General features: G+C 43.3%; 1 protein-coding gene across 3 annotated transcripts in view; it reads left to right on the top strand.

The window, feature by feature from the left end:
* Fras1 (Fraser extracellular matrix complex subunit 1) overlaps positions 1-25,332 on the top strand; it is a 405,350-nt gene that overhangs the window by 248,933 nt on the left and 131,085 nt on the right. For 2 of the 3 annotated variants that reach the window (XM_021210427.2, XM_029545005.1), the window contains 8 exons: positions 5,182-5,334; positions 5,855-6,001; positions 11,516-11,662; positions 14,113-14,253; positions 14,852-14,992; positions 16,289-16,429; positions 19,266-19,536; positions 23,944-24,028. In XM_021210427.2, the coding sequence (XP_021066086.1) occupies positions 5,182-5,334; positions 5,855-6,001; positions 11,516-11,662; positions 14,113-14,253; positions 14,852-14,992; positions 16,289-16,429; positions 19,266-19,536; positions 23,944-24,028 (1,226 nt within the window). The remainder of the gene's footprint in view (positions 1-5,181; positions 5,335-5,854; positions 6,002-11,515; positions 11,663-14,112; positions 14,254-14,851; positions 14,993-16,288; positions 16,430-19,265; positions 19,537-23,943; positions 24,029-25,332) is intronic. The other variant, XM_029545004.1, reaches the window with a different exon arrangement.

Below are 25,332 nucleotides of genomic sequence, written 5' to 3' on the forward strand. Positions count from 1 at the left end.
AAAATGATCAGGAATGCAGACAGAGGTTTATGCACAAAGGTTTTCATTGTAGCCTTAAGTGGAAAAGTGAAGACCAATGTCCACTCCATAATAAACACGACCGTTTCTGTTTGTTCCTTCACTTAACGCTGGGATGTTAGGTAGTCCTTAAAAATAGTGTTGACAGAATGCCCCTAATGGCACGTGGAAATGATGGCCGGGCTGAGCAGAAAGTGCTGTGTGTCCACATTTCATACACTCTCATCTGTTTAAAAATCTACATGTGAAAGGCCGTGTAGAAAAAGCTTAAAAAAGAAGAAAAAAGTCACCATTAGCAGTCATGGTCTCTGGGAAGCATTCATTCCTAAGGTGGTTTCTTTTTTTATTATACACTGAAAAATTGTTTTATATCTTGTTCTGTAGATTGCTTTGCTGTGAGAGAAATAAAACCCCCAAATCTCTTTTGAACACTTCAGAGACCCTCTTCTATGTAGATGACTTCAGCTCCCGGGCTGGAGCCTCAAGCCTGCTCACGGATGGTCCCCAGTGGGACTGGCCACTTGTAGCCTGTCATTGTGAGCTCTGTATCTGCCCTAGGGTACTCTGCATCTCTGGATGGAAGTCAGAACACACATATTGATCCTCAGGCCCTTGTTGCTCTGGCGTCTGGCTTCCTCCCTGAGTCATCCGTCATTCTGAGATCTCCCAAGAAATTATTCCCAAAAAGATTTTGACTTCAAGCTTCTGGGAAAAAAAGAAAGAAAGAAAGCTGTTTCCTAGATTTTAGAAATTTATTACTCTTTTTTTTCCTTGGTTTAATAAAAATCAGTCAACCAACTGTGATTCACAGCAGTGTTCTACTGCATATTTATTTAAGTGGTGTTTTGTTGGAGCTAGTGTTTGGCAGGAACAGGAATGAAGGTTTGGATGAAGGGACTAATGTAGGAACTCCCTCAGATGTGGTTCTGGAATGAAGTTATCCATAGGATTGGGTATTCAATGTGACTTTGAACAATAGAATAAATATAGGCAGTGAACAAAAAGAGTCAGAAAGTGCAACTTTTCAAACTGAAATAGTTACAATCTCCTGTGTAGGCAGAGCTGTAATCCAGCTTGGATGAATGTGACACTCTGGGCAACTCATGGTTGACTTTCATATTTTCAGATGTCATTTATTGATTTCTTCTTTGCCTCTGGGTATTCCCTCTATCATGCCATGGGATCTGTCATGGGATTGATGGATGCCTTCTTATGACTGCTTTAACAAGGAGCTATGAAAGCAAGCAGAGGCCCTGCGTGATTGCAGTCCACTCTCTTGAGCCCTCTCCACTGGCTTCTGGTGTCTGTAGGCACAAAGTCGGCCATGTTTGGTTTGAGACTTCTACAGTCTTGGTTGAGATGATAGAAGTTATTGAAGGTTGCATTCGTTACTCCTTGCTGTGATCAAATACCTGAGAGAAGGAACTTAAGGGAGAAAGGGCTTATTGTGGCTTGTAGCTCAGGAGAAGACTGATGTCATACCAAAGAAAGGCATGGTAGGGAAAGCTCTGTGGGAGAAGGTATGGCAACAAAAATGTGAGGTATCAGATGGCAAAGATGTCTCTAAGCAAGGAACAAAGAAAGAGGAATGCTGGTCCTCAGCTAGCTTCCCCCAGTTTTATTGAGATCATTATTCCAGCCCATTTGCATGGTGCCACCCACATTCAAGATGAATCTATTCTCTGCATTTAAACCATTCTAGAAACACCCCGTGGACCACACCAGCAGTTCTGAGGTTCCGACCCCTTTGGAGGGTTGTATGACCCTTTCCTAGGCTTAACCCAAGACCATTGGAAAATACTGATGCACAATTCTAATGCAAATTAGAATTATTTTATGAAATAGCAACAAATTTTATGTTTGGGGCTCACCACAACAAGAGAAATTGTCTTAAAAGGTCCAGGGTTAAGAAGATTGAGAACCACTGCCCTAGGCTATCTCAAAGGTATGGCTCTAGATCTCAAGTTGGCGGGTACAGAGTAGCCATGGGAAGGATTGTGATGAATTCTGTCTATTGGTGGCATTGAAAGAGGACTCAACCAATGAATGTAAGGCTGGGATAAACTGTGCTAAGAGGAGAGAGAGCTTCAAGGAGTCAGGTTGGTCAGAAGTGCTACATGTTGCAGGATTTCTGGTAGGATAAGCAAGAACCCAGTCCATTTTGTTAATTAGAGTCCTCCAAGAGACCTTTGCAAGACAAAGAGTTGTGGCAGCTGGAACAGAATACTTCAAGGCAAGGTGTTAGGAAGGGAAGGAAACAGAGGCACTGTGTTAGTTACTTTTTTCTCTGATCACAGATCTGATAAAGAAGCAAGTCAAGGGAGGAAGGGTTTTATTTGGCTTGCAGTTTTAGGGGACACCATTCATCAAGGTGGAGATAACGCCATAGTAGGTAGTAGGAGAGGATAGAGGCTTGCTCACATCAGGGTAGGGCCTACTTCCCCCAAACTCAGCAAACCACTTCCTCCAGCTAGGTCCTACTTCCTGAAGTTTCCACAACCCCCAAAGTATCATCAACTGAGCGTTCAAATGCACAAGCCTGTGAAAGGCATTTTGCAGTCAAGGGAATAACAGGTAGTTAGGGAAAGACAAGAAGCCAAGGTGTTTATACAGAAGCCCTCTGAGGGCTGGACATAGCGGGTAGTGTGCTTAGGAGTTGGGCCAAGGGTAGAGTAAAGGGGTCGGGGAGAACACTGGGGACAGACACCAGAATGACAGTGAGGAATCCCATGAGGTTGAAAGTGAGACAGAAATGAGAAAGGATAGATGTTCACAGATGAAAGGAACGTACAGAGGGCAAGGTGCGTGTGGACTGAGCGAGGTTGACCGCAACACTTGGGCGTGGTGTGGTGGTTTCTTGGAAGTCATAGAGAGAGCTTCAGGGTGGCTGCTGAAAGAGCAAAGAGGACTGTTCATAGCCCAGCCCCAGCTGGATAATGTAAAAGATACACATTTTCTCTATCATGCAAACAGCTTGCAGAGATCTTGAAGACCAGACAAATCCACACATACCTGTTTATTATATACCCTGAGACTACTCCAGAGACCTGCTTACTTTTTCTTCAAAGTGTCACCACAGTGATTGTTCTCTTTCATGACTCTGGTGGAGAAAGCTTCAGTCAGCTTCAATGGAACACCTGCAAATCTTGCCCATGCATGCCCAACCCCGGGGTATCCTGCCCATACTTGCCTTGAGGAGGACGAGATTATGGCTCTCCAGCCAACCAGCCCTTTACTGGTAGTGAATGTTTCCTGACCTTCTATCTTCAGAGAACACTACCTCCATTTACCTATATTTTCTGAGGCATTTCACCTTCTTCAGGCATACTTGTAGGGTTATGTGCCTACCCCGTGAGGAAGCCACAGCATAAGAACAAAGTTCTTGGCATTATGGGAATCTTGCACAGCAAAGTGGGTCAAGAAATAGCAGCCTTCTTACAGTTCTTTTCTTTTCTTTTTTTGTTTTTGGTGTTTGTTTGTTTGGTGGTTTTTTACCTTTTCTGTTTTTTTGTTTGTTTTTTTTTGTTGTTGTTGTTATTGGTGTGTTGTTGGTGGTGGTTTTGTTGTTGTTGTTGTTGAGACAGAGTTTCTGTATGCAGCTTTGGTGATCCTGTAGCTCGCTCTATAGACCAGGCTGTTCTCTGCCTACCTCAGCCTCCTGATTGCTGGGATTAAAGGTGTGTGTCACCACCACCACCCAACTCATATTTCTTTTAGTGAAGTCATCATGTCCTTTACGATGTACTGAAGGACTGTAATATTGATACATTTGGCTCCTGGGACGTCATGAATTGTCTCTAGTATTGGTGAAAGGCCGCCTGCTGTTTGAAACCCCCAAGTTCAGAGACAGGTCAGGTTTCTTGGTTTGTGTGATGGTACAAGAGCCAGCATTTTTGAGGAGGACATTTTTAACTTAATTTCTGGGGCAGCAGTAGTGGGTTTATAGAGCAGTGGTTTCATGCTGATTGGAGTGTGTGTGGGAGGGAGTTGGGGGGTGCGGATGAGTTGTGTTTCCTGTGCTGAGACTATTAGTAGGCAACAGTTAAAGCAACAGCTAACATTTCTCCAAAAGTACAGGAGCCAGACCTGTTTGAGCAGGGATCATGGATGCAATCTGTGTAGCTGACCTGGCCTTTTTAAAAAGAGCAAATGTCCCCCAGATTACTCTCTTGACCTATAATGTCAGGAGATGAAACGAGACATCTGAGCCCTGATTGGGTAGGAACAGGTACAAAGTGCTTTGAGTCCCACAAGGGATAGATGGTGTACCAGAGTCCTTTCTTCCTGCCTGCCCCTCAGTTGTGTTCATTTCCTGGGTGATTCAGGATCCCAGAATTTCTTCTGCCATGGAGATGAAGGATGATGAATGAGGCTTTGAGGGTAATTACCACTTGAAGGCAGAGCAGAGGGAGTGTTTAGGCCACAGTGGAAGCTGAACCCAATTGAGCTCTGTATCAAAGGATGACTCTTGTCTAAGCGAGGACAAGATGGTGCTGGCTGCACAAGATAATTTGTTTTATGGCTTTAATCACAGCTGGTATGACAGAGCTGCCGGAGAACCATCCATCAGGTCGTGAAAATGATTCTTTTCCACGCACAGCTTTTGTTATAATTCTATCTTCAGTTAAAGACTAAAATGAGCAAGCAACCCAGTCCAATTATCTACTAAGCTCCCTCTCCCTATTTCAAAGGCTGACTATGGAGTGCCAGCTCTGGAGGCCATGCGGAGGAGTCCTATAATAGGCTTGAGAGCCTGCTCCCCCCAACCCCCGGTGGGGACACACAGCCCTTGAGGGTTCTTGCTCCTGGGGGAGAAGTTACACGGAATGATCTTGCTGTTTCTGTTGGTCCGACATTTCTCTCTCCCATGTCAAGTATCTATCACACAAAGCTCTAGTACTTGAAAGTCGTTCTGTTAGAAAGAAATGAGAACTCAATTGCTGTGCTGGGGCTAGCATTTACAAAAACCATGAACTACGGACCTCAAGCCCGTGATTTGTCAAGTCCCCAGCCTCTCCTTTGCTAGGGTGCTGCTTCTGCGCTCCTCTCTGGATGGCTGAGCGGCAGCTGTGGTAATTGAACCCCCTTTGCCATGTGGTGTACACACTAGACTTCAGCTCGTGAACATCTATGCTTGTTTCTCTCTCTCTCTTCCCCTTCCAGACTGCCATCCTCTGTGCCAGCACTGTGTGGCCAATCTCCAAGACACTGGTAGTGTCTGCCTAAAGTGTCAGCATGCCCGCCACCTGCTGCTTGGAGATCACTGTGTTCCAGAATGCCCTCCCGGACACTATAAAGAGAGAGGCACTTGTAAAAGTGAGTACGTGCTGGACACAGGGTGGTGGGAGAAGGGCTGCTGATCGAGTCCTTTTAATATCAGAGAAGGCTTCGGTGTCTCCGAGGCAAAGGAGGCTAGAAGTCTCCAGCAGGGCTGCAGCCTGGCCCCACACCCTGTTTGGAGTCTTCTTTTCCACATGTTGCTTTGGGAGCGACTTAGTGGTTTTCTTACGGCTGTGGTGGGATACCTGGACATTCAGGGTGACCTGAGCCTCAGGCGGCTGGTTACACTGTGTCTGCAGTTGGGAGGCAGAGAGAAATGAATGCTGGTGCTAAGCTTCCAGTCCCCTTTGTAGTCAGCCCAGGGCCTCAGCCCATGGACTGGTGCTGGCTCCATTCAGGGTTCATTGTCCATTCTCAGTTAATCTAATCTATCCCTGCACATGCATATCCAGAGGTTTGTCTCCTACGTGAGTCTAGATCATGGCAGGTTAGCATAAACATCGCAAGCAGAATATCTGGGCTCACAGATTTTACTCATGTCTCTTTTCCTCTCTAGGATGCCATTCCTCCTGCAGAAGCTGCCAGAATGGAGGGCCTTTCTCCTGCTCCTCTTGTGACACTGGTCTGGTTCTGACCCACATTGGTACCTGTAGCACCACCTGCTTCCCTGGGCATTACCTGGATGATAACCAAGTTTGCCAGCGTAAGTTTAATGGGCTGTCCCCTCTCCTGCTTCTCTGGGCCCTTGGAAGAAATGTGAAGTTTTTACTCCACCTTCTCCTCCAACGGCCTTCGGTTGATATGAGAAAGAAAGCTAACCTTCAAAGGCAGTGTGGGTGCCATCAGTAGACTGGCTAAGATAGCAGCCCCTGTTGGAGGTGCCTGCCTTTCTAAGTAGTAGCTGTGTGGTCTTGGCTGAGTCTTTTCCCTTCTGCCCTTCCCTTATCTCAAACAAAAGTGTTCGTCGGTTTCATCTTTATGGTTATCCCGGCAATCTGGTCCTTTGTTCCTGAGCAGAGAAAGGAGCCCATGCTGGTGCACATTCCGTCGACAAGGCCCATCCATAGCCTTAATTTATTTTCAACATTTATCTGTTGATACTGACAGCGTACAGGATGTCTCGTGTAAATATTTTTGCTTCTTCCCAAGAATCTAGTTGTTTTGTTTTTCCTGTACAAGAGTTACATGTGTAAATGCCATCTCAAACAAGTATGGCTATAATTAATGACACCGGATGAGGCATATAGAGTTTGGATACATTAGAGAAAGGACTGATCTGGAAAACAATTAGGCATCCCTCGCAGGTGAAGGCTGAGGTGGCTCACATCACTTTTATCTCTAAAAGTCACTCAAACAAACAAACAAACAAACAAAAAAACTGTCATATGTCCAGAGAGCTAGCTCTGCAGGGACAAACTGTTCTGCTGTTCTTGCTGAGGACGTAGGTTGGGTTCCTAGCGCCACACGTGGGGGCTTACGACCACATCTTCATTTTCAGAAGATTAGATGTCACATTTTGGCCTCCGTGGCTACTGTACACATGTAGTGTTTATACACACATGTAAGAAAGCACTATATAAATAAAATAAAATATAAATAATCCCTTAGATATTAGTTATAGCTTCAGAAATCACAGTGAACAAATGCAGAAGTGATACTTCAATTTTATGTTGTAGGAATTCTCATGTCGAAGGCATTGTTTGACTAGTGGCTTTGGGGTGTCTGTAGAGTTGGGGGACTCTAGAAGTTTAAGTGCTAATGTCACTTACTAGCCTTAAACAAGTCACCTTTGACAACTGTGTCTTTCTATTATAGGGGAATGTCTTTGTCCTTCCTTGTTGCTGTGGTAAAAATACATTGGCAAGCAACATGAAGAGGCAGGGCTTCTTTAGGCTTATAGTTCCAGAGGGATACAGACCTTCAGGAAGGGAAGACATTTAGCCATGTCATGGTGGCAGACACAGAAGGCTGGCTGCTAGCATTGCATCCACACCCAGGAAACAGAGAGTGAACAGGAAGTGGGACTAAGCCGTAAAGCCTCAAGGGCCACCCTCTGTGATCCACTTACTCCATGAGGCTCCATCTCCTCAAGCTTCCACAACCTTCCAGAAAGATGGCCAGCTAAGTATCAAATGGCCTACAGAAGCCATGTCTCATTCAAACCATAGTAGGGGGAATACAGCAGTAGCTACATCCTACAACTATAGCACTTAACACAGACCTAGCAGAGAGTGAGGTTTCATTTACCATAGAGTAGCTACTGTTATCAAACCCATCCAGAATGAAAAGCTAACCCCTCAATGAAAGATACTTGTATAGATACAGACAGGAAAAAAAGATGCCCTTGCTAGTTCACTGATTTGTGTATGAGCATTTGCATTTGTAGCGAAGTTATATAAAACCCAGGATTTTGCATCATCTGTTGAAGCACTGGAGATAGAAACTTCTTTTGAAGTAATGGGAAGATTTCTTCACATTTGTAACAAAACCTCAGTGTGGTATATATCAGCTGTCTGCCAGAACTGGCACATTCTATAATGCTGCAGAGGCATGAAGGAAGTGCTTGCATTTCTATTGAAGAGCAAGAGTATTTGTTGGTGGAGAAATAGGGACGTAGATTTATGAGGATCCTCACAGCCTCGGAATCACAGAAATCCAAATAACTAAACAGAATCCCTTGTATGAAGAATACATGACAAAAGCTGACTGCATCTCAGTCCTTCTCCTGAGGGAAGCCTTTACCTTGCTGCAGGGTGGGCCAGGGAAAACCTGCTGTGCTGCTGTGTAAATAGCATTTCTTGGAGTGTTTCCATTGAATTAAGACTCTCCTAACTCTCGACTTTAAGTTTTCCTCTTTTCTATAACTGACTAAAATGAGCCCCTAAATTGGGCCAAATCTCTATTGTGTGAAACACTCACACACACACACACACACACACACACACACACACACACACACACACATCAGTTATGCCCTTTGTGGCACTCACCGTTAGAGCCTAGTATAGCGTGCCAGTTCTAGAAACTGTACAGCAAAGAGCAATTGAGGAATTGTAACCAGTGCTATGGGAGGCATCGATCAATATGCTACTAAAGAAATTCAGGAATATGAAACGTACAAATTCTGATTTCACAAGTATTTAGGAAGCGTACTCTCTTAGCTCTGGAATTTAAGAGTAACCAGAAAAGGTAGGGACTTTGAAAAAAATAAACTGTATGGTACTTAACCCATCCTACTTAGAAGCTATAGGAGAGCTCCAGGGATACCTGAGGCGCCCTTGTACCCAGCGCAGGGACAGGTGAGGGAAAGAAGCCAGTTCCCCTGTTGAGGTGCTCTTTCTGATTGGCTCTAGAACATCTCTAGGGAGAAAGAAAAAAATAAGCCTTCTCCCTTGTTCACATTTGCCTTCCAGAGTTTGTGATTAAGTCATTTTTTTGGACTTTGTTCTGGGCAAAGCTGGAACCAGTGGAGTGGGAAGGCAGAGGTGATGGGCATTTCTTAGGCCCAAGTTGGATTGCGTATTAAGAGACCGTGTGAGTTCCACATGCTTCCACATGCTATAAGATCCCTCAATCATTTATGAAGGGCACTGGTAATATATCTCTGCTCCTCTTAATGGTTTCTGAGATTACTAGCTCAGCTTCCAAGAACTGCCTCTGTTTCTCCCAGTGAGGGCCCACTAGCATGGCTGCTTCAGGATGTACCTTATAGTAAAAGAGCACCCAGCCACATGGCTCTGGCAGGTGAAGGAAGCTGAAACCCAAGGGGCAGTGGCATGTGTGGGACTATCATGTGATGCACAACCACAGCCATTTGCTGATTGCCTGGAAAGGAGGAAGAGGACAAGGTTGGTGCAGAGCCAGTGCCACCTGCTCTTCACTGTGTGAGGGCTGCTTCCCTCTACCTACTCCAGAAAGCCCTCTGGAGTTTTAAAGCACTCGTCATAAATCTGCTCTTTTTGTAGTCACTAAGGGAACTAAATTGCACATTCAGGTCCTCAGAAGGAGTGACAAACTGGAGAAAACGATTAAGGAGCATGGGCACACATGGAAGGACGCCACACAGTTGGAGCCCACTGTGCAGCCCCTTGTCAAGTAGGAAGGTCAGAGGGGTATATAGGTGAACAGAGGCCTCTCAGATTAAGCATGTATGGTTAGCATCTTTAGTAACCATACTACGGTTTTAATTGACATTAAGCCTTTGGCTGACCAAATTTAGCTCAGGAGGTTTGCCTGTAGGGACTGCTATGCAAAGCACTGCCGTCTTCCTGTGTGTGTTCAGTTGGTTTAAGAGTGTAAAATATGACTTTTCTTTTTGTAATTATCTATTTTTGAAATTATAATATAATTATCTAATTTCCCCTTCCCTTTCCTTCCTTTAAACCATTCATATACCCATCTTTGCTCTCTTTCAATTCATGAACTCTTTTTTTCATTCATTGTTTTTGCATACATATGGTGTATGTATATCTTTGCACCTCCTGTCAAGATTCATGTACACACACACACACACACACACACACACACACACACACACACACACACACTCCTAAATGCATGAGTCCACATGCTCAGTCTGTATAACATAACTTGCATATATGACCTTTCTTAAGTTCTGCCAGTTCTGCATATTTCACTGGGTTACTTTTGGTTTATTTCCTCTACTTTAAAAAAATGAATTCTTATTGCTTTAATTATAAGACATAGTTGGACATATTTTCTATGTTGGTATAAATGTGGCACTTTAAAATGCCATGAGCCATTATTTTCTTTAGAGTTGTTTTAAAAAATACTGGTCAAGTAAAACCTCATGTCTTGATCTTTGTACTATCTTACTAGGGATATTAGATGCACCAAAATCAAAAATATACCAACTGATTTTGAATATACATCTCAACTTTTTTCAAGGGAATCTACAGCTTTTGGGATCTGTTTTATTTCTGTGTGGTACATGTGTCTGCATATGTTTTAATGTGTTAATGTGTACACATACATGTGTATGGATGTGCCTGTATAGACTAAAGAAATCCTGAGGGTACTAGAAAGGATGTACCTGGGAAAGTGTTCTAGAATGAAGAGCCCGGTAAGCCTTTCTGGAAGGCAAGTCAGAAGGATGAGTCAGAGATAAGAGAGCTGGTGGTTATATAAAGGGGATTCGGGGTTCCTAGACAAAAGTGGAAGGGAGGGAGGTAGAGAAACAAGATTTGTGGAAATGCTGACCAGAAACTTTTTAGGGTTTGAGAAAAATCAGGACAATATCAAGAAAAGCACCACTGGTAGATTCTAAGAGAGGGGGTTGCAAGTGGGTCAGACTATGTGGGAAAGGCAGGGGTGCATAGGAGTATACGTCAGCAGGGAGGACTGTATGAGAATACTCCAGCAGGGTGAACTGTATGAGAGCACTCCAACAGGGAGGACTGTATGGGAGCACCCCAGCAGAGAGGACTGTATGAGAGTACTCAAGCAAGGAGAACTTTATAAGAGCACGCCAGCAGTCAAGATAGTAGCCTTGGTTCATCTCCACTTGTAGACATGCAAAAAGCATAAAGTTTTAATTTTTAATGGAGAGACTGAGCAGCTAGAACCAGTGGATAACTAGATTTGGGTGAAAGAAGGAAGAATCAGGATAGACTCCAAGGTTCCAAACACGGATAACTGAACAGAAGGAGCAGTGATGATTTTTCCACTGGAGAGATGAAAGCAGACCAGTTGGGGCATCTGCACTGAACGCCTCAATTATGGGCCTGGCTGCTAAGAATTACAACTGAGTAAGCCAATAAACCAGGTCACATCTACATCCAATGTCTTAAAATGCAGGATTTCACAATCTCCACAATAAAGTTGTCACCTAAAAGTCATATGTGTCTGTATCATAAATGACAGGGAGAGGTTGATTTCCTAAGTAATGTTCAAATAAAGCCATTACTCTTATCTGAGTATGAATTCTGTTGCTGAATTACCGAACAATCTGGATGTGGGATTCTTGTTCTTGGATTTATATCCATCATTGGGAAAATGGATTGCCTTCTTCTGTTGTAGAAAATAAAACTAGCATTTTCTGTGTCCATTGCTCACAGAAGAAGGTTATGGGTCACAAGTAAAAGTCAGGTTGGAGCGGGGCTTTTTTTTGCATGCAGCCTCTGTCTAGATTTGCTCGGTGTCTCTCGACTTGTGGTTGTAATCATCTGGTCGTCTCCCTTTCCCCTTCACCACTCAGCATGCAACAGGCATTGCAGAAGCTGTGATTCACAAGGCAGCTGCACCTCCTGCCGGGATCCAAGCAAGGTCCTGCTCTTTGGGGAATGTCAGTATGAGAGCTGCACCCCCCAGTACTACCTTGACATCACCACCAAGATTTGCAAAGGTAAAGCTTTCCCTGAACTGTGTGAGGATTCTTTTATTCAGGGAGATTCTTTTACTCTAGACACCCTTCTTGGGTAAACACTTTCATCACCTTCCTTTTACTTTCAGGAGTATAGCAACCATGATGCATGTGTGCACTTATGCATCCATTGGACAAGTTATTTCAGTTCCTTCACATTGCCCAACATTGTATCTCACATTAGTAAATAGACCAGAGGTAGCAAGTGACAAAGAAACCTTTCCATTGTATTTCCTTGGTCCACCTAATAGTCTGATGTGTTGAGGTTTTGGTTATCTCTTTTCACACCAGAACATATCACATATAAGACTTGAGATTTTTTTTGTTTCTTTTGAAAATGTCAGGAATCTGATAATAGTCGGTTTGTATCAGTAGAGCACAACTGTAGGTTGAACTACATAGCTCTTGCCCCTGCTTTACCACAGTCCTTAATGCTCTCTCTATACTGGGGCTCTTCTGGAGATGTCCGTTACCTCCCTGAGCCAGTGAGCATTTCCCTTTGCTAGACTTGAAGCTTAATGAATTCAAGAATTATGTCTAAATCATTTATCTGTACTTAGCATCCTCAAATGAGTGAAAACACCAAATATCATTCCCACCTGTGACTGGAATTCCTATGGTAGAGCTCATCACGGGAAAACCAGAGTGTGACTGTTTTCCTTGCCTCCTCTTAGACTAGCATCTATCCATGTTTCATTCTAACACTCCGGTTCTGCCGGAGGAGGGCCAGCTCAGAAACAGAGCTCAAACGTCTGTCAAGTAAACTGGAAGTTCTCAGCCTCTGCAAAATTACACAGTTTCCATGCCAAGAAATCCTACTTGGCTGTCAACTTAGGTGGTCTTCCATGTTCATAACCACAGGAACTTTTTTGTTCCTTCCTTCCTAACCAGGGGCTGTCAGTCTGTGGTGAAAAACAAGGTTCTCTCAGATCCTCCATGTTAGAAATGATTTCATAACTATGCTGCTTTTCGAGGCTCTGTTTTCAGTCATTTTTCCCTCAGGACTGATTCCACCAAATAAATGAAGTAGATTAACGTTATAAACCTTCAGAGTACATGTGCTAACTTGCACATGTACCTGCTACCTAAGGACTTAGCAGTATTGCGTGAAGGAAAAGATGAGTTATTCCGGCTTTATAGCTGGGTAGGAAAATGGGCCTTGGGTGGAAATAACTTCTCTGAGACAAACAGTTCCTCTACAGACCTCTATTGAGCTGTGACTATATTACCAGGTACTGTACTTGGTTATTGTGACTGATGCCAGGGACTCACAGATCCTAAGCGCATGTTTACCTCTGAACTCTCTTGACTCCGTGTTAATTGTTTGCATTCATCATTTAATTATGTCTTCCCAGTGACCTCAGGAAGTGGGTACTACTATATATCTTATTAGGCCTCTAGAGGTTTAGGAAAGGGAGGAAAATGGAGAGAAAAAACAGCTAAATGACAGTGTATCAGACTTACCCAACCTCAAATCTCATGTACTTCACCTGGCTATGCCTTCCCATCATTCAGGTACCCGCCCCCAAAAGACCACCTAGAACATTGCCTCTCAAACACGAGCTCTCTAATTGGATCAGTGTTTCCTGGGACATCAAAACCTCCAGCTACAAACATGATCATGAGTATAACAGCAAGACCACCAGTGAAGGCAGTAGCTTGCTTCCCTATGCCCCAGCCCCCAGAACTCCCCACTCAGTGCTGAGCCTGATGAGTATGATTTAACAATGTCCCTTGACTGCTGAGGTCCACATCCTAGGCTGGCCTTACTGCAGCAGAAACTCCTTGTCTCACTTTTACGTCCTCCCCGTGCAGTGAACTGTGTCCTTACAGGCAATTGTTGAACAGAGAAGCATCCAAACTAGTTTGTTCTGCCCTAAATGAGGTCTTCCGTTGTCTAGTAATCCCCTTCTTTCTGGAGAGTTCCTTTATACCTCGTTTGTTCTTTCTACCACACTGTCTCCATTAGACTTTCAGTGGGTCTGGTGTCATGGCAACAGCAGCATTCTTAGCTATGTCTCTGATATCTCTGAGTATTTGGAGGAGGTCAGGGATAGGTCTGTGGGGCGAGCCTTCTCCCTGGAATTGGTCTGGCCTAAACAACTAGGGTGTCCCGAGGCTGAAGTACTCAGGTGCCTATGGAATAAAGCCAGGTTGATTCGGCTCTACAGAAGCCCTGTTGACAAAGCAGTCTCTGCACAGGCTTGAACTGTTCCTTGTGCATGCCTGTGTCTGACACAATTAGGAGATGCTAAACCTCAAGAAGCGTTTAAAGGTCTACAAGCTGGGGCCTCGTTATAGCTCACTCATCTGACATCTATTGTGTTGTCCTTACTTTACCTCTCACGGCTACAGACAGTGGCCTCCTAATAGTTTGCTAGGACTGATGAGAGACAGAATGGAAGCTGCTCTAACGTAGGCTTTCTTTCTAGAGTGTGACTGGAGTTGCAACGCCTGTACTGGGCCTCTTCGAACAGACTGTCTGCAGTGCATGGATGGCTACGTTCTCCAGGATGGTGTGTGCGTGGAGCAGTGCTCACCACAACACTACCGGGACTCCGGCTCCTGCAAGAGTAAGTGTCAGCCTCTGGCTTTTAAGGAGTCCATGGCAAGGTGTTCTGGCTTTTCTACACCTCCTGGTTTCCTTCCTCAGCGATGTCTCTGCTATGGGTGACAATTTCCTCTTCCTTTTCCCATGCCCTAGTAGAACACAAGCTAAAATCTGCTATCCAGTATGACAACCATAAAGTTAAATGGCCACAGAAACATTTCTTTGAACCATTAATTTTAGATTTCCTTAAACATTGAACAATCCCATTCTCAAGATGGGAAGCTCTGTATACCTAGGAATTTGAACCACCAGAAAGACTGATAATTAATTACAATAAAAATAAATATCTGCCAATTATTTTTGTGTTTGTCTGGTGTTTTCCATAATCGGATCCAAACTCCATAGGAGGAGTTAGGGATGGTTCATAAAGGCAGAGAGGCTAGCCCTGAGTCCTCCACTGAGAGTTGCAGCAGACACAACCAGGAGCCAGGCTCCCTCACTCTTGTTGACACACTTTGCCCAGCGTATGGGTCCCATTGTTCCATGACCTTTGTCATAAGTGCCCAGAGTCCACTTGGAAAACCGCATAGACTCCTGTTGACTTAACTTTTGTCTTTCAGGCTGTGACAGCCACTGTATTGAGTGCCAGGGTCCCCACGAGTGCACACGCTGTGAAGAGCCCTTTCTCCTCTTCCAAGCCCAGTGTGTCCAAGAATGTGGGAAAGGATACTTTGCAGATCATGCCAAGCACAGATGCACAGGTGAGCTGGGTCTTTGCTGAGTGCTTTGGGAAGAACTTGGGGCAGCCACCAAGTCCTCTGCACTGACTCTCAGGTAACCAAGAACATCTGACATGGAAGCAGAATAAAAGCCAATGAACTTGGCCTAAGTCATTGATTGTTTCCCATGTACTTATGCCAAATGCTGGTTAAATAGAATACAGGAAGCCAGACCGATACGATAATTCTCTTGTACTAATCAATATTGTTCCTAAAGGTCTTTGTAGAAACAAAGCCAGCATTTTATGGGATGCAAAGCTTATATCGAATGACTGTGAAGTACCTATTAAAAGTGGATCAGTTATACTGGTGTGGATGTAGAACGTTCAGTGTGGAGACTAAATTACTCATGACCCCAGTATTGATATTATATCCTTAAGGAATAGGAATTGGGCAATCAGTTAGTGAGAAATACTGGTGCTTTTACTACTAGACTGAAGTTAAGCCCAAAGTCTTAACCTTGTGTATGGGATCATCTCAGAGGAATTCCTACCTGCTATCACTTCTCTTGAAACTTGTTGCCTGGTGCATCCACTAGAAAGAATACTTGATGTAGAACAATAATGCACAGGTAACGTGGGGTCTTTTCTGAGTGCTTTGGGGAAAACTCCCTTGAGTTTTACATGTCCCTACATTGTTTTCATCTCTAATGTCTCATTTAATAGTCACAATGACTTCGTGAAACAAAGACATGGTAGACAGAGAGTGGGCTGTTCTCTAAGCGTGAAAACCAAGGCGGCTTTGAAGAGTTAAGGCAACACTTTGAGCCCTAGATCTCTGATTCCAGTCTAAGGCCCTAACACTGTGCTACTTAGCTCTACCATAATAAATCCCAGCCAAGGAAGCAGGGCAAGTGGACACAGAGCACTCTGTCTTTCAAAGGTTATTAACTTGATCAAAAGAAGAAGAAAGCCCTATGGTTCTTTTAAGAGCTAATTCTCTGAGTGAGGTTAATACTTACGGTCACTATTCTCATTCTCGGGTGACAAAGCTCTCACAGTAATAATACTGTGGTATGGAAGAACAGTGAGCCCTCCTTGTGTGCCTGGCACTTCAGACTGTAATGCTTGTATTCCTCCAGACTAGTGTCTGTATTAGGTGCTATTTCTACCCTTAATGTTAAGACAAGAACTCAGATTGTAAAAGGCAGTTCAGGGTCACAGTTGGTAAGAGGCAGAGAAGGCACGGTAACCCAGAGGAACCTACTTGGCTGTGCCCACTGTGGTCCTACCAGGGGATGTTCTTGGCTGTGCCTTATTTGTGTCTTCTTTCTGGCAGCCTGCCCTCGGGGATGCTTGCAGTGCAGCCACAAAGATAGGTGTCACTTATGCGACCACGGTTTCTTTCTGAAGAGTGGTCTCTGCATGCCCACCTGTGTCCCTGGTTTCTCTGGCCACTCATCTAATGAAAACTGCACTGGTAAGATCATCTTTACTAGGAATCTGGTGATGTTACCAGTCATATCTCTGAACAAATGATGCGTCTCCAGATACGGTTAACATCTGTTATATGCAATTCAGCTTTCCTATTGTGCTGAGAGACCTGATTCTACTATTTGTAGAACATAGGCCGTTAGGCAGATCTAACTCCTGATTTCTTTGATCTTAGGATGAAAACAGAAGTGCTCTGTACCTTAACAGTCATAACTATCAGATAAGAAATTTGATGTAAATTTAGGTGTGTTCTTGAATGGCAGCCACACTTTAGAAAATAGCATACATATAACATGTCTAACGCATTGATTGTCTTCGTGTAAACTCGTATACCTAATTCTGCTGAGGTGCCATAGTGTATCTTTTATACACAAAGTGGAGAGGAGTTCTAAATGAACAGTGTGAGAAGACTGGTCCATTAACTGCAGGTGTTGGAAGTGCATTGATTGGAAGGTATTCTGTAAGGAACTCTCTCCCACCACAGAACAGACATCTTCCTTTAAAAAGCAAAGAGAAATGAATTTAAATTCAGCCTAGTTTTGAACCTTCTAAGTCTCTTTGTGGGTAGGTAAAGCTCGAGAGTTGCACCATGGCTGAGAGCTCCTGGGGTTTTATTAATCAATAATATGAGGATTTTGATATCTTTTATTTCTTGACAGTACCAGAGATTAAACCTAGGGCTTCACACGTGGTAGGCAAGAATTCCATGCTTGAGCCACAGCCATAGCACTAATATGGGGATATTTTTTTTTTATGCTGACAGCCCACTACATAGACTGTCTCCATATGTTTGATCTCTAAAGTGATTAAAACTTGTAAAGAAGAAAATTAGTACATCTCTGGCTTTCTTTACTTGGGATCTTCTTGGGAACTGCAAGTGCTAGTGAATCAACTTATGACTCTTGAGATATCGCACACATCAACTTAGGAAAATGGATTTCACTTTCATTAGGATCATTTTTTGTAGGAGTCACCACCATGAAAGTTGGCACCTTCAAGGTGTCCTCTGACCTAATTTTATACAGGCACGCTGCCAGACAAAGACCTTGACAAACTACATTGTAGGAGAAAGGATCGATTCTACATCACCGTTCCCAAGTCATTAGGTGTTTCATATGGACAGAGATGATCAAACTTTTATGACCCTGTGTATGTGCTTCTCATGAGTTTTGACTCTCAGCCATTGCCCTGTGGATTAACGGGTACTCTTCTAAGAATGGTGTCAGACACCTGCCTCTCTGCTTACTCTAGCTGCATATAACATGACACTTGTGTCAGGAAAAGACTGAATTTCAAACCTGCCAGCTCATTAGCATTACCTGAGTGTCTACAAAACTAATGAGACTCATCTCAGAGCATTTAATTCAGGATCTTTAGCACAAGCATCCTGTTACTATAGAAGATCCCTATATGAATCCTTATTTGAGTTATAAGATAGAAAATACACAAAACTTTCTATCCTTTAAGCTATATTACACGGTGATTTTTTTTTAAAGTATATTCAAAAAGTCATGTAACAGTCACTACCACCTAATTCCAGGACATTTTTCATCAGCCTTAAAAGAAACTACATAACCTTTAGCAGTGTCTGTTCATTTCCCTGTCACTCCAGCCTCTGGCAATCACTAATTTACTTTCCGTCTTTGTAGATGGGCCTACTCTAGACATCTCACATCAATAGAGCCACCCAGTATACATCCTTTCATGTCTGGCTTCAGTGTGTGGCTCTCATGTCAAGGTGTATCCATGTTAGAGCCTGCCCCTGGCATCCCCTTTCATCTTTATGTATACTCTGATGAAGTGTTATGGATACATCACGTTGTTTGGCTATATTTACTTCTTCACCTCCACGTTTGTTTGTTTTTAAAACTGAATGTTGAACCCATATGTGTTAGGCAGCCCTCGGCCACTGAGCCACAGGCCCAGCCTTTGTTTATGGCTTTAGCAGCCGTTTCCTCTTTTTGCCTGTTTTGAGTACGGTTACCATGAACATCCACAGGCAAGTCTTTGTGTAGGCAAACTCTTGTAATTCTCCATGGAATCAACAGCAGCGCTGTTGGGTCACATGCTAACTATATTTTATTTGAGGAACTGGCCAACTGTATTTCCTAATGATTGCCCTATTTTACATAATTAGCAACAATCTGTGTGGATTCTAATTTCTTCATGTCTTGCCAACAATTATTCTTACCTCTCCTAGCAGAGGTGAAGTTTTCTTCATGTAACTGAGGATCTGGCTTCCAATCTGGTGACTAATGTTGGACAGTATTTGTGTGCTTGTTGGCCTTTTGTGTGTAGAGCTTCTTCAGAGAAAAGCTTATTCAAATTCTAATGCATTTTCAGTTTTGCCCTCCGTTGCTGAGATACAAGAACTAGTTATATGTTCTTCCCCAACCCACAGCCTGAGGGTTCACAAACATTCTCTCCCATTCGAGAAGTTGTCCTGTTATATTGGCGTTTTGAAGTACCAACATTTTTAATTTTAATGATGCCAATTAAATTGTTTTTTTTTCTTTTAATCTTAAACTATTTTGCCATACTCAAGAATAATTGCTAGTTTATATTTTTTTACTTTATTTCTGTATTGTCTTTCAATAAGTTTACAGCCTAACTCCTCCATCTAAGCTCTAGTTATCCTCACGGGCATCCAGCTGAGAGGTCCTCAGGGGAGAAGGGTGCTGGTTGTAGAACGGCCTACATCACCTCTGGGTACCTTTGACTTAGTATTAAAGGCCTGTTGCTTTAAGATAATACATACATAAATAAATAAACCCAATTAGTGACGATGACAGGTCTGACCTTTGGGTTCATACATTTTCTAGACAAAATGTACACTCCAAGTCTTCACGTGAACGGCTCCTTGACCCTTGGAGTTGGCTCAATGAAGCCACTGGACTTTTCTCTCCTGAACATCCAACACCAGGATGGCAGAGTGGAAGATCTGCTGTTCCACGTTGTAAGCACACCCACCAATGGTCAGCTGCTGCTCTCAAGAAATGGCAAGGAGGTCCAGCTGGAGAAGGCTGGCCATTTTAGCTGGAAAGATGTGAATGAGAAGAAAGTGCGCTTTGTACACAGCAAAGAGAAGCTCAGGTAAGCCAACCCTGTTGTACCATTCTCTTTTCTCTCAGCCCATCCACCCCTAACCTCTTTCTTAATAGCCATCCCTTCCCATCGGGGAGAGATCAATACTCCACAGATGCTTCTGGCTGCCTGTCATCGTTCCCTGTAATTGCTCTGAGAGTATGCTTCTGTTTGAGACATTTTCATTTTATCACATAATTATGGGTAATTCTCTGATGTGACAGGAAAATTCTGCATATAATTACCCAGGTTTTGGGCCCCATAGAAACAAAACTTATATAGAGCCGGATGCTTCCTCCATCTGAGGGCAATGTTAGGGAGCCATGGACAGGTAAAGGAGGGGACATGGCTTGTCGAGGTGTCCTTTGGCCCCTGAAGTTTGGGAAGAAATCTTAGAGTCACACTTAGCTTTTTATTATCCATTTTAAGAGATTAATTGTGGCTAATTTTTAAGCCTGGTGCTCTACACTTCTGGCTCTCTTCCCTACCCCGGTGATGTACGCCTCCAGAATGGAATTGAACATTAACAAGATCCCAAGCGAATATAGCATTATGATTAGCAGAGTAAATCTACTAAACAGAAACCCCGAAATGGGCCCCTAACGATCAGCCCCCTGCATTCCCTGTCCCCCTGGTCTACGTCGTTGGCCTGGATAGCTCACTGTAGACTGTGTGTGGACAAGGGATTGCAGCCAATGTGACAGCGATAAGAACACGTGTCTATTTCTACTGTCAACACTAAATGTGGGTGTTTCTCTTGTTGCTTTAATTGACTGATTGACTGATTGACTGATAGATCGATATTTAGCTTAAAAGGTACATAGGAAGAAAAATTGATGGCAGTTTATCTATTACAGTTCAGAGCTGATGATTTCAGTAATCTGCCCTGATCATATCACAGGAGCAAGAACAACTGACATTTATTGACTGCTCCTGTTGAGCCGAGCATCATGAAAAGCATCCGCATGAACTGTGTACATTATGTTCCCACTCTACAGCCTTGAGATGAGAGGATGTGTAATAAGAACTGAGCTGCTACTCCAAGCCAACACTCTCTGACTCACCAGACCATACTGTTAGCCACCGTGATTCCTGTCTCCCCACTATTCTAGTAATATGTAGCTCATGCCTGTCCTCAAGAGGTCAAGATGACTGTACAGCAAGCACGCACTGCTGTGGTGTGTGTCATGCCACCCAGGCACCTCCAGAATCCTTCTTCATAACATGTGCTTAATTTAGTTGAAATTACAATAAGTACAGTTTTTATGTTTGCACATCTCTTTGCACACACATACCTACTTGAGTTTGCGCATGCGCGCGCGCGCACACACACACACACACACACACACACACACACACACACATGCATACATAAAAGTATGTATGCACATGCATACCACACTCACAGCGCTATACAGGCCCTGAATCTACAGCCATTTGCCATGAAATCATTTGTGGAAAAATTCAGAGCTCCATAGATAACCAAAGTTAGCCTTCTTGTCTATTTGGCTTTTTCTACACGTCACCCAATTTCTTCCAGAATTAGCTTTGTACCCTTAAAATGTGATATAACTCAGCAGCTGAGTAATTCTTGTGATATTCTTTCTTGGGGTAAAGATCCCATTCAATACTTTGGTTTTAAAAATCAAACAAATGAACTGATAAAAATTGTAAAATGAGGTTGGTAGGGACACATAAAAACAAAATTATTTGTCTCTCAATGAAACAAAAATGAAAGAGTCAATCTGATATACACATACACGTGTGGGCCTCTATGTTTTCATGAAAATACTATGATTAAGATTAGAATTCTTGAGAATGGAGATTCTGTGGGCTTAGAATACTGTTGTGTAGTAAAAGCCAATCTTTAACAGTAGCCAGAGCAACTGGGATAAAGTGAGAGACTGAACACTCTTAGTGGGACTTCAGTCAGTAACACTCTTAGTGGGACTTCGGCCACCAAGAGTTGTTCCCTTCTTCGTTCAGACTGTTGATTCCACTAGTTTCATGCTCTTGAAGTCCAGAGGTGGGACAGGGGAGGGACAGGGTCAAAATGGGAATGAAAATGAAAGGAAAAACTTGAAAAACAAGCAAGAATGTCTCTAAGGCTTGGCTCACAGAGCTAGAATGAAACTCTATTTTAAAGCATTTGTTCCTGTAGCATAAAGAAATGTATACAATGTTGTTATTGCAGTCATAGTCAAGGTAGAAAACAGTTCTTTCAGCCCTATTCTGGTCTCTCCTTTAAAAACAAGACTTACTTCCTCCATCCTAGTCCCTGGCAACTGTGATCTGGATTTTCACCTCTGTAGTTTAGCCCATTCTAAAATGTCATGTGACTGGAAACACAATATGTAGTGTTTCATTTCTGCAATTGCTTTCCAGCTCCACCCTCATGTTTGACATATAAGTAGTTAGTTCCAAGAATACCTTTTAAAGAACCTTTAAGACAATGGGCACCCAAAGAGATGAGAATCTAAAATCTCCTATAAAGTGTTGATCACAGATTTTACCAGTTCACAGTGAGCTGTGCTTGGTTGGTCATTAACGACCACAATCTGCCTCCCCTCCCAAGCAGATCTAAAGCTATTCGATGTTTGTGGTAGGGAGTCAATCCACAGCAGCATGAACCTTCAGTGGGTCTCCTTGCTTAGGGTAGTAAGGCTACCCTAACTCTACAGAGGTGGACACATGCTCCACTATGTTCATAGCAGCCCTATTTATAATAGCCAGAAGCTGGAAAGAACCCAGATGTCCCTCAACAGAGGAATGGATACAGAAAATGTGGTACATTTACACAATGGAGTACTACTCAGCTATTAAAAACAATGAATTTATGAAATTCTTGGGCAAATGGATGTATCTGGAGGATATCATCCTAAGTGAGGTACTCAGTCATAAAAGAACACATATGATATGCACTCCCTGATAAGTGGATATTAGCCCAGAAACCTAGAATACCCTGCTTGTGGACGTTGTACATCGTGGTGCGGAGCCTAGTGCGCACCACGATGTACAACGTCCACAAGCAGAGGGAATAAAATACCCATGAAAGAAGTTACAGAAACAAAGTTTGGAGCTAAGATGAAAGGATGGACAATCCAGAGACTGCCCCACACGGGGGTCCATCCCATAATCAGCCACCAAATGCAGACACTATTGCATATGCCAGCAAGAACTTGCTGAAAGGACACCGATATAGCTATCTCTTGTGAGGCTATGCCAGGGCCTGGCAAATATAGAAGTGGATGCCCACAGTCATCTGTAGGATAGAACACAGAGACCCCAATGGAGGAATTAGAGAAATTACCCAAGGAACTGAAGGGGTCTGCAACCCTGTAGGTGGAACAACAATATGAACTAATCAGTAACCCCAGAGCTCGTGTCTCTAGCTGCATATATAGCAGAAGATGGCCTAGTCAGCCATCATTGGGAAGAGAGGCCCCTTGGTCTTGCAAACTTTATATGTCCCATACAGGGGAACGCCAGGGCCAAGAAGTGGGAGTGAGTGGGCAGGGGAGCAGGGTGGGGGGAGGGTATAGGGGACATTTGGGATAGCATTTGAAATGTAAATGAAGAAAATATCTAATAAAAAAATAATAATAAAAAAACAGAAAAAAGAAAGTTCTTGTTCCATGTCTGTTTGTAGGTGACACTCCCCTCTCTCCCGCAGATGGGCTTACTCCTCATTCTCAACATACTGGTTGGTGACTACCCATGGTCAAATGATCAGCCTGAGTGTGTGCAGGCCACTCCCAGCTTTTCAGAGGAGCCAGCCTTCCCTTCTTAGTTGTATTCACAGCAAATGGGTGGAGAGAGAGCTTAGGGAGTGAGAAATGGCATTATGCTGCCCAGCTCTTTAAAAGTTGTGGGGGCCCACTCACAAGAGTTTGGAAGAAGAGTGGGAAGGGGTTGCTGGTCTACGGGTGCCATTAAAAGCTGGTAGAGCTGTAACATATAAGATTCCTGTCTGTTCTTCCATTTAACCACTATCTAACTTGCTTTGGCCTGACAACTAATTTTGTGTGTGTGTGTGTGTGTGTGTGTGTGTGTGTGTGTGTGTGTGTGTGTAAAAAGGCAGAAGAGTATTGTGTGTATGATTTTAGGTACATGTGTATTATGACTTTCAAGATCAATTCTTTCCTTCTGCCATGAGGTTCAAGGAACTAAGGTAATCAAGCTCAGATAGCAAATGCTTTTACCTACTGAGCCACCCATCCAGCCCCATGAACAGTAATTTTAGCTAGTTTCATCTTTGGTACTTTCTATTTGCAATGAAGATATTGTATTACTATAATGATTTGATCTAAAAGTGTACATGAATACAGCCTTAATATTTAATATTTTACTCCTCTTATTTCTAAAAACTAACCCAGTGATCATTATTTCTCTTTTCTTCCATGGGGACCTCCTTAGGAAAGGCTACTTTTCCTTGAAAATTAGTGACCAGCAATTCTTCTCTGAGCCGCAGCTGATCAACATACAGGCCTTTTCAACACAGGTAATAAAAAGGACCAACAGTACACAAGTTTGCGTGTCCTCTGGTCCTCACAAACCAATCCAGAGTTCCTCAAACTTCAACAGAAATGATTGAGCTGAGTTGATCTTCTTGTAGTCTCACTATGAAATTCTCTTTGATTAAGTTTGGGTTCTTTGAATAGTAGCATTGACAATAACAGTTTCTCATGCATCTCTGCCCTGTCTGTATGTCACATGATGCTCATTTGAATTGCCAATTCTGTGAAATAGTGTCCCCAGTTTATAGATGAGGGAACTAAGGGAATGGAGATTAGAGAGTTTTTCTGGAGTGATCTCGCTATTAAAAGTCCAGACTGCTGCCTTCACGGTCTGTGTTCTGGGTCCTTACCTGCTTCCACCTTGTTGAACTAAGCTTGATATTAGACCTGCAGAATAACTTAAAGCTTCTATGGTTGCTAATGTTTTCCTTGGTCTTAGATAATTCATTTTCTCTCCACAGTCCCCTCTCAGAGGCATAGTAGTTCCAGTACTTAGAAGGCTCTCTTAGGAATGTCCTTAAATTAAGTGTCATTGTGCCCATGAGCCAAACATAGACCGGAGGAAATCATTGCAGAGGCAATGAAATTCAAGACCACATCCCTTGTCCCCAGAGAAGGTGTGCATACAGATTCAGAATCTGTACAGAGGTAGAAGCTCTGAGCACTGGACTGAAGGAAGTGAACAGATGAAGAATAAGAACACATGCACACATGCACACATACAAGCGTCCCCTCACATATGCATGTGCATAGGCACACACAAGCACATGCACACACATGTATGCACACATGCACAAGCACATACATGCACACACATGTATGCACATATACACAAGCACACATACATGCACACACACAAGCAAACATATATACGCACACTTACAAGCATGTACACTCTCATACACACACACACACACACAGAATTCTCACTGGGCAAGCCTGGGTGACTAATCTAAGGCCACACTAATTTTACATATTTGTCTCCATGCACTGAACAGCAGGAGGGTGTGCTATAATCTTCGGAAACAAGATGCCCCAAACCCCCAACCTCATATCTTCAGTCCCAAAGTAAAACTGACAATAGAAACGGAGTAGCCACATAAGCATAAAGCAGTAGCATTGACTGCCACATGACAGGGATACTTGCCGCAGCTCTTCTTAATGGGCTTGTCACATCAGGAGTAACTGGTCGCTGAGGAGAGGTTAGAAACAGATCCTGAGTTAAGTGTATAAATCTTGCTTTAATGAAAGCTAACACCTGTGGCTGGAAGCATGGGCCAGTCCTGGG

This window comes from Mus pahari, chromosome 13, assembly GCF_900095145.1.
Source record: "Mus pahari chromosome 13, PAHARI_EIJ_v1.1, whole genome shotgun sequence".
Classification (NCBI taxonomy): Eukaryota; Metazoa; Chordata; class Mammalia; order Rodentia; family Muridae; genus Mus; species Mus pahari.